This window comes from Hemibagrus wyckioides, linkage group LG27, assembly GCF_019097595.1.
Source record: "Hemibagrus wyckioides isolate EC202008001 linkage group LG27, SWU_Hwy_1.0, whole genome shotgun sequence".
NCBI classification, from domain to species: Eukaryota; Metazoa; Chordata; class Actinopteri; order Siluriformes; family Bagridae; genus Hemibagrus; species Hemibagrus wyckioides.
This window is the reverse complement of record NC_080736.1, coordinates 10,894,128-10,903,853: the sequence shown is the minus strand read 5'-3', so window position 1 is coordinate 10,903,853 and position 9,726 is coordinate 10,894,128. Positions and strand designations below refer to the sequence as shown.

The window sequence follows — 9,726 nt, the reverse complement described above, 5'->3', positions numbered from 1 at the left end:
CTGTGGAAATGTAGTTTACTGAATCCACAAATAAATAAATAAACAAACAAAAATAAATACAACGACATATTTGACGTTCTGGGGGGAAAAAAAACCCACCAGGAAAACGCAAATCCTTAAAGGTTAATGTTCCCAGTTACGAAAACAAATCAGGCTTGGAGTTAACGGAATAGTTCAGTCATGACGCAATGGCCAAGTCGCCTTCCTATTGGCTGACGCCTTTGTTTATTTTTACAACGTTGACTAGGTTTGGTTTCACTCGCAACCTGTCAAAACCCGAGACGGACCGCTATATGAGAAGAGCTGAGAAAACCATCTGAAGACTGTAAGTAACAAGCGCTCCTCTTTCAGACAAATATATTCCTGCATTGCCGTGTTACATGGACGCGGACGGTCCTGGAAGCGGGCGAGTGTGTTTTGTAAGAAAGGGAGCTAACTCAATTAGCCGTTAGCTTCCTAAGTAACGCTCTGGCAGTAAATAATAATAATAATAAAGCGCGCCGTCGATTAGAGCCGAAGTTTAGTCCTGTACTCAGTCCTCATCCTGGGGGTCGTGTATAACTTCATTCTTTTATATCATTAACTTCGTTGCTATGACACCAAAGCTTAAAATTTCGGCTAATATAACCTTATAAATGTCAATATATTTGCATAGTGATCATTAATCAGTGTACACTACTGTCCACACTCCGTTCCTGTTCTATAGAGGAAACACTCTCACTGTATAAACCACCTGTGGAGTAATGTCCATCATGTCCTGACATTCCCATAGAGGATCTGTACAGGTTTCTAAACTTTCTCACTGAATAATTCAACACCTCTAGCCCATTAATGATGATGCTGCTTTAAATGGCAATGAAAATATTCACCCCTGGATGTTTATTCAAACCCAAACCCAGTCCAGATGAGCAGAAAGGAAACATCTGCACGGTCAATCATTCATTTGTTGTTTTGCTTTGTTTATTAACCTGGATTATTTGGTGTGTTCTTGTTTTGAAGCAATTAATTCACTTTGCTTTGTGAGTGTTAGATATGGCGCTTTAATGCTGGTTTGTTTGTGTTAACTGATAAGGCTTCTTAACTTTAAAGCACTACCGAATGCAGGCTCATTTCTCCCTCAAGTGTTGGGTTTTTACAGATCTTTCGTCATGACCGCAAGTGACCGAAAAAAAAGGTCAGATGTTAAAGTATTAATTTTGTTTTCCACTATAAAAACAATGTGTGAGTCTAAAAGTAATGCAGGTGTCCTGGAGGTCCAATTACACAACTTAAGTGAAGGTACATTACATCCTCTTTGTCCTCTAGGGGATGAAGTGGAGCGTATTGTTTCTCTCTCTCTCTCTTTCTCTCTCTCTTGCTCTGTGTGTGTATGTGTATGGGCTGAGAGAGGATTTCCACTCCATACTCTGTGTAAGTGAAGGCTAATCTTGTTATGTATGGTATCAGCTTTACCCAAATTAAAACGCGTACTAAAATCCCAAACATATTTACGCGGTCAGTATTAGAGCCGACCATATTGTGTATTTGTTATCCAGCCTGTTTAGGAACAAGATTTGATCATGTTAGTGCTTTAAATCACATTTTCTTCTTGTAGATTATGTACGGCAAATGCAAACACATTGACTTCACTGCTTTTTAGCACAATGTGCCTTTTTTTCAGCTAAGTAGAAACATGATTGTTCCGATCTATTTAATTCAACTAATTTAATCTGTTCAGTTGTAATAATTAATCTGTACACACACATATTCACTATATTGCCAAATGTTTTGGGACACCCCTCCAAATCATTGACTTAATCACTTAATGTTTCTAAAGGGTTGGTTTCTGTATGTTTAGGTTAGTTTACTGATATCGGAGACCTGTTTTTACTGTCTGTCTGTCTGTCTATCTATCTATCTATCTAATGGGGGGAAAAGAAAGTAGTTTGAAGTTGTTTGAATGCGGTTGCAGGGTCTAAAGTGACCTGTGTATAAATAAATGCCCTCAAACATCAAGAAACTGAAGCAATGCTGTAAAGATTGAAAGATTTCTTCAAAACAGAGTGAAAAAGTCCTACGGAAAGCATTCAGTTCAAGTTACTGAACCTGTTTTCTAAATATTTCAGACGTACTTATTTTATATCCAGCTGGTTTCTGAAAGCTGGTTTACTTTCTGGGGTTAAAAATGTGTGGTGTCTTTTATTTTCCTCACCTGAGGTTATTTGTTTGTTTATGGAGTGTAATGCGGGGGGGGGGGGGGGGGGGGGCGAGTTTGTTATATTTAAGATGAGTAAACACGTCGAATAGAAGGAGGGTGTAGTTTCTTTTTCCTGTTATTATAGATGCACTCTTTATGCTCATGACTATAAAATTTGTGTAGAAGATCGTTTACAAATATTTGTCACGATGAACTAAACTTATGGCATGTGCTAACATGTTTTGCATTAAAGGTTTTGAATTTGCCTCAGGCTGTTTTGGGAAATTAAAACCTCTATATCTTATTATTAAAACAATTTGCATTACTAAAAAAAAGCAAATATCAAAACGTTCCAAAGCAGGAGATATCTCGTGCTGTTTCGAAGCGTGAAATGTTGATGCGGCATAAATGAAAGCTGGAAAGTGTGGGTTTTATGTCGTTGCTGTTTTGTAGTGTTTGCTGATGCAAGAATGATAATGATTATGATGGATAATTAAAATTGTTCCTTTTTCCACTGTCAGGCTTAACTGTGCACTGTTATTATATGAGCTTCCTCATAATCTCTGACTCTGTTTCTTGTTCACAGGTACTAAATTATTGCTTTGTGCTGGGAGCACTGGTATGATTCATCCAGTTGCTTGTTCAAGGAAAATCTGAAATATTTTTAAAAAATCTGAAAAAATCCAGTACAAATCCTCTAGATTGCCCGACTCATCATCTTCACAAGTACATATTTCTCAAACAAAATCCCAGACTCCAGGTTGTCCAGGTTGGGCAGAGCCTTGCCCGTGGCCCGAGTCTCCACCACGCCCCAGCGGCGGCCCACGCTGAGTGTTGGCCTGCAATGGCGCGGCGGGACACTGATAGTTGCCGCCGTGGACTGTGATGTCAGAGCCCAGCAGCCCGGGCGAGAGCCAACGTGGCGCTCCCAAATTCTTCGTGGGCTGCGACGAGGATGAGAGCGAGGGCCTGGACGGGTACGGCAGCATGAGGACAGACATGGAGCTGTACGAGGACGACCTGGAGGCAGACTCGGTGAGGATCGCTCGGGTGCTCTTGGTTTCTTGCTTATTCATCTGAATGTGATGGTCGCAATTTCTTTGCACATTTTTTTATTATTATTGAATAACAGTAAATAGCAATGCATTATCTTATGAGGTCTCATGGTATAATAACTATAACTAGGCTTACACATAACCAGGTTTATTATGATTTTGGATTGTTAGGGTTCTTTGTAATTTGTCAAACTATTTTATTTTATTTTATTTTATTTTATTTTATTTTATTTTATTTTATTTTATTTATTTATTTATTTATTTATTTATTTATTTATTTATTTTTATTTTTTTATTTTTTTATTTTTTTATTTTTTTATTTTTTTATTTTTTATTTTATTTTTTTATTAAAGAGACTGGTGAACTGTTTATAATTTTCTTTTGAGTGATAACCGGAATATGAATCTTAAATATGTTTTTAATATATTTATAACAGCATTTTTTCAAGTGCTTCTATTCAGCTTAACATGTTCTCTCGTTAGACCTAAAACTATGACTAAGTCGAAAAGCTAGCAGTATCAGCATCTCTGGCAGTACAGGAATGATGTAACGTGGTAATAACTGTTCGTGGTTTGTGGTGTCATGCTGAGCTTCACCCTTTTCACCACTTATCACTGATTTGCTCTTTCCAGCCTCCGGAGCGTCAGATCGTGGTGGGGATCTGCTGTATGATGAAGAAGTCCAAGTCTAAGCCCATGACGCAGATACTGGAGCGTCTGTGCAAGTTTGAGTACATCACTGTGGTCATCTTTCCTGAGGACGTCATACTCAACGAGCCGGTAGAGAAATGGCCCCTCTGCGACTGCCTCATCTCCTTTCACTCAAAAGGTGACTGCTTTTATGTGATGTAGGATCGGCTTGACCTTCCTAAACCTTCAATTTTTTAAAACTTTTCCTCCCAATATTATTCTGTTTCCAGTGTCTATAAGATATCGCCAGTGTTATATCTCCAATTCTTTTGTTCATATAGCCTCCTGACTGAATTATAAATATGTGGAAAGATATAGTTGTGACCCTTTTTGTAAAGGACATGATTGCCTTTATCTGTCATTCACAGTTTATCTTTTCCCCCTTTTGCCTTTATTTATTTGCCAAAGTTGTTCCTTTTTTCTATGCACCAAAAGGTTTCCCATTGGATAAGGCTGTGAGTTACGCCAAACTCCGTAACCCTCTGCTGATCAACGACCTTAATATGCAGTACTACATACAGGACAGGTATGAATGAACCAGCTACCTCCATATAAGTAGTATGTTCACCTACTATAGCAGGTAGAAATTCAGACACAACTAGTAAAAGAAGACATAAAGGGTCAGGTCATGGGAGGGTACACTATAAGCCTGTATTAGTCAAGTTCCAGTCTGTGATTAGGGGCGAAAGCAGCAAAATTCTGTCTGTCCCTGTCATTGTTTGACTTTACATGTCTTGGAGGAAGTACTTGTTAGCCTACTGGGAACTTACAGGTGACCAAACTGGGGAGATGATGGTGGTCAGTACTGTATTGATCATATTTAAAACATAATCCATGGTGAAATGATGGTGTTGATGGCTAGCTAACTAGCCTGCTTACATTATTCAGCATAAACAGGCCTGCATCCAGTAAAGCCATGTGGTTCAAAAACTCTGCTTTTCCCTGTACTTAAGCAAGGCCTTATTAACCCACTTCTAATCTCCTCGTCTGTTTATACTGCTGTCATGAAGACTGAAAGTGTGGCAACTGTCTTATGTAATGTCTCCTCAGGAGGGAGGTGTATCGCATCCTTCAGGAAGAGGGAATTGACCTACCGCGCTATGCTGTGCTGAACAGAGACCCAGACAAACCCGATGGTACGTCAATACGAGATCTCCGGATGCCTTTTCCGAGTTTCTGGAGTTAGTCAAAATATGCCATTAAACATTCATGTCAGCGGAAGGGATAATAAATAACAGAGCTTCTTGGCAGAGGAACATCCTGTGCTTTGTCTCAGCCTTTATTTTAGTGCTTGCGTCTATAAATAGCTACTAATGTAGAGCAGTTAGGCCTGGGACACATAAATTACTTTGTGTAATAATGTGGCTGTCAGGCATCCATTAACCCCACAGGTGCTGAATCCTGCTATTAGAAATCCTGCAGAGGTACCTTCAAGATCAACACTTATCCAGTGGGGTGTAAAAACCATGTGTGTTAAGTTAAAAATAACATCTGGGCATGAATAAATCACATGCCTTTGGTAGCTATGCTCTATTAATAATTGAAAATAAAATCTGCAATTCCTGATTGATCCATTTTATATGAATGTATAATTTAATAGCATAAGAGCCATTAGGTCAGGATCGTAAATGCACAGTGAAATCACATCCATAACTGCTGTGTAACTAATGTCTATAGTTATGTCATAGGTGTCTCAGTGAAGTTCAGATGTTACATGTCTAACACGGGAACTACCCACAATCCGGATAATTATGCCCCACACTTCTGGATGTCACTTGCAATGTAGTCAGAATAGACAGATAATCAAGTACATAGTGTTATCATGCTTAGGCTGCGGATCATCTGGCACCACCCAAACATCACTTCTCACAATGAAGGCTGCAATTATGTGGATATACGCTACCGTTATTACGGCAACATGGGTTTTGTTACACAGGGTTCAATTTACAATGCAGTCATAAACCTTCACCCTGCCTCAACCAGAAACTCGTTGATGGTTTGGTATTATTATTATTATTATTGTTATTATTACTATTTGTTTATCTGATGGTTAAGAGTAAAGCTTTTCTCTAGCAATGCGTATAACTTTAGGAAGATGATTACTTTGAGTATATGATAATGCTAGTCTTCATTGCAGTTGTTGCCAATTATCTATAAAATGTGGAAAGACAGATCTATGCCCAAGTATGTATATATCATCGGTCTAAGTATACTAGTGCGATATACTAGTAGATATAAGACGACCACAGTAATATAAATTCTATGAAAGGACTAGTATGTAGGCTAAATGCTTAGACAGAAATAAACTATGATGAGACCTTTTAGTCTTGAGTAACCATTTCACTGATCTATTTAAATCTATGTTTGTAATGTATATGTATAGGAACAGGACAACAGAAGAGCGGTCTGGATGCAGAATTCATCTGCGACACTTCTCTATAGATATAAGAAATCTAGAAATCTTATTACATAATTTCTAAGCCTATAAACCTGTTAAAATGCTATTTAACAAAAATGCCTAAACTAGCTTTCAATACCTGACTTAAATATTGAGACTGAAGGAGTCCAGAAGATGAATGCAGTGTTTCTTTTCTTTTAGAGTGTAACCTGATTGAGGGGGAGGACCACGTGGAGGTGAACGGAGAGATCTTCCCCAAACCCTTTGTAGAGAAGCCAGTCTCAGCAGAAGATCACAATGTGTATATCTACTATCCGACCTCAGCTGGTGGAGGCAGCCAGCGCCTCTTCAGGAAGGTTTGTTGTTGTAGCACACTCCCAAATCTTTAACTCCATAGAGTTAAAGCAATCGGCATCAGGCTTTGTGGAGGAGTCACTCATTCAGAATCGGAGCAGTCTGAATTCTTAATTTGTGTGAAGCTATAAAATCCAGAAGAATGGGTTGATGTTTGGATCATCCAGATCCTATTCTTCCTTGCCACGAGAAGGTTGTTCCTTTTAGCATACAGTTTTGCCTTGATATAATTGAAAGTTGATCAAGTCTAATACCAAGTCTAATCCCTGTACATTTTATTGCACCTGTTGGTTATTGGTAAGCTTATCCGTTTTAATTTTCAAAACCGGTCATTGAGATGAAGCATGGCACTCTCTGAGTCATAAATGATAAAAATCAGAAATTTGCTTTGATTTGCTTTGATAAAATATACTTTAATGTAGGGGTACAGTGCCTTAGCGAGGTTGAGGGATTGGTTCCTGCAACATGTGTAGGGACAGAAAATGCATGCATCGATGCTTTAACGTGATCATATTAGTGCCTTAGTGGGAATCAGTAGTTTGGTGCAGAGTAAAAGAGCCCTCTGATGCACAACTAATAGATTTCAGCAAAGAAGAAAATAGCCCAGTGGTCAGTTCATTAGTCATCTGAAGTAGAGCTGTTAGAAACAATCTACATTTAAAGAGGAAAAGTATCTGGAATAAGATTAGGATATAACTCGTAAATACACATGTTCACAAACTGCAGATTGGGAGTCGGAGCAGTGTCTATTCCCCTGAGAGCAGCGTCAGAAAGACCGGCTCCTACATCTATGAAGAATTCATGCCTACAGATGGAACGGATGTGAAGGTAAAGCTCAACGAATTCACCGAAGACTGTTCATCATTTTGCAATGCAACTGTGTTTTGGTGATTTTTTTTTTTTAAAAATATGTAAATATAAATCATATTCGGTTGCACACGAGCAAAAAAAAGGTTCGGCAGGAAGTGTAAATATGTCAGGGATCCCTTTAACTATAAAAAAATATTCCACTGCCCTATTTTATAAGGGCATTTCCCTATTTATATATTGAGCTCAGTGTAACATTTTATTGTTATTTAGAGCCCCAGAGATTAGTGTTCCTGAAATATCCACTTCACTTTCCATCACTCTAACAAATTATTTAAAAAATTGCAGAAACCTTGCCTGTATTTCACCTGCATGTGGGAGTACCAGGACCTTTAAGCTTTATAGCATTTGATATTATACTTCTGGTAGTCTTTTATAAATGTGTGTGTCTCAGGTGTACACAGTAGGGCCTGATTACGCTCATGCTGAGGCTCGCAAGTCTCCTGCCCTGGATGGCAAAGTTGAACGAGACAGTGAGGGAAAGGAAGTCCGCTACCCTGTTATGCTCACTGCTATGGAAAAACTGGTGGCTCGCAAAGTGTGCCTGGCTTTCAAGGTCAGAGTCTTTACTCATTCTTCAGTCCACTGTGCTCTGGTTGCAGAATATAAACGTGGAATAAAAATCCTTTCTGATTGAAATTTCTGCAGCAAACAGTGTGTGGGTTTGACTTGCTCCGGGCCAACGGACACTCGTACGTGTGCGACGTCAACGGCTTCAGCTTTGTGAAGAATTCTATGAAATATTACGACGATTGTGCCAAGATACTTGGGTGAGCCAGTGTTTTCTCATTGGTGTTAGTGTTTCAGTTGTGTGACTCACAGTATAATGTGATAAAGCAATATACATTAGTTGCCACCTCACAGCTCCAGGGTCCCTGGTTTGATCCTGAGCATGTTCTTCCCATGTCCTTGGAGGTTTTCTCTAGATTGTCTGGAGAAAAACGTGTAGTAGATGCAGTTGGGTGTGTAATTGAGTATGTAATGAACTGGCATCTCATCCTGTGTGTATTCTATTATTCCTGGAATAATGAACACATTGGCCATGAACAGGATGAAGCAGTTACTAAAGACGCATTTAGACCATTACATATTATTCTATACTGTGGAAGACTGTAAGAGCACACAAAATATTTTTCAGCTGCTAGTAAATTACTTTAAAATGCACTGCAATATGTTTAAATGCCCACATTATACAGGCCAAGCATGTTAAAAAACATCCAAAGAGCAGTCATCTTCTTTATGAAGAAGATTCTGCTTCATAAAATATCATCACTAACCAACAGAAATGAATACACTGCAGCTGAATTCTTGTATAAATCTATAGTTTATTCATTCTTGTAAAGTTAGTAAGTGGGAGGAAATCGGAAAACCTAGTGGAAACTCACACAGACACTGAGAGAACATAGAGCTGTGAGGTGGCAACACTGCCCACTCTGCCACCCTGGTGCCACCTGCTAGTTTAGGAGAGCTTCATTTTTCTCAAAGGATAATATCATTAAACTTTGGACAGAAATCAGGCTCTGCAATATGCCATTGTAACAAACATAGGCCATGTGTGTGTACAGAAATGACCATGTGTTCCATGTAGCTATCAAATATCATAATGGTGACCTGCACTGAAATTCAAGTCAGCCTGCTATCCTAAACCAGCCAGGTGAAGAATCCCTAACATCCATCCATTGTCTATACCCGCTTTATTCCTAATTAGGTTCACGGGGGTCTGCTGGAGCCTATCCCAGCGCACATTGGGCGAAAGGCATGGTTGCACCCTGGACAGGTCACCAGTCCATCACAGGGCCACATATAGACAGACAACCACACACACTCACACTCACTCCTATGGGTAATTTAGTATTACCAATCCACCTAATGTACATGTTTTTGAACTGTGGGAGGAAACCGGAGTACCCGGAGTACTAATATTAAGTATTCTTAATTAAGCTTAATTTCCCTGGCTCCTCAAGCTGAAAAGCTTCCAACCCCATGATATGCATGAAATATTTCCTACGATAGTGAGAAGGTTCTTTTGTTGTGATCTTTGTCTGTAGGAACATTGTGATGAGGGAGCTGGCTCCCCAGTTCCATATTCCCTGGTCTATTCCCACTGAGGCAGAGGACATTCCTATAGTCCCTACCACATCCGGCACCATGTGAGTCCATGATGCTGATTTTCACTCAGAATTCATT

At 39.2% G+C, this 9,726-nt stretch overlaps 1 protein-coding gene across 4 annotated transcripts in view; it reads left to right on the top strand.

Annotated features, from left to right (window-relative positions):
- Positions 1 to 195: 195 nt before the first annotated feature.
- The window catches only part of ppip5k1a (diphosphoinositol pentakisphosphate kinase 1a), a 30,767-nt gene continuing 21,236 nt past the window's right edge, over positions 196 to 9,726 (top strand). For all 4 annotated transcript variants that reach the window (XM_058382388.1, XM_058382387.1, XM_058382386.1 and 1 more), the window contains exons 1-10: positions 196 to 325; positions 2,763 to 3,211; positions 3,864 to 4,059; positions 4,356 to 4,446; positions 4,971 to 5,056; positions 6,520 to 6,674; positions 7,399 to 7,500; positions 7,934 to 8,095; positions 8,188 to 8,309; positions 9,588 to 9,689. In XM_058382388.1, the coding sequence (XP_058238371.1) occupies positions 3,062 to 3,211; positions 3,864 to 4,059; positions 4,356 to 4,446; positions 4,971 to 5,056; positions 6,520 to 6,674; positions 7,399 to 7,500; positions 7,934 to 8,095; positions 8,188 to 8,309; positions 9,588 to 9,689 (1,166 nt within the window). In that variant the 5' untranslated portion in view covers positions 196 to 325; positions 2,763 to 3,061. The remainder of the gene's footprint in view (positions 326 to 2,762; positions 3,212 to 3,863; positions 4,060 to 4,355; positions 4,447 to 4,970; positions 5,057 to 6,519; positions 6,675 to 7,398; positions 7,501 to 7,933; positions 8,096 to 8,187; positions 8,310 to 9,587; positions 9,690 to 9,726) is intronic.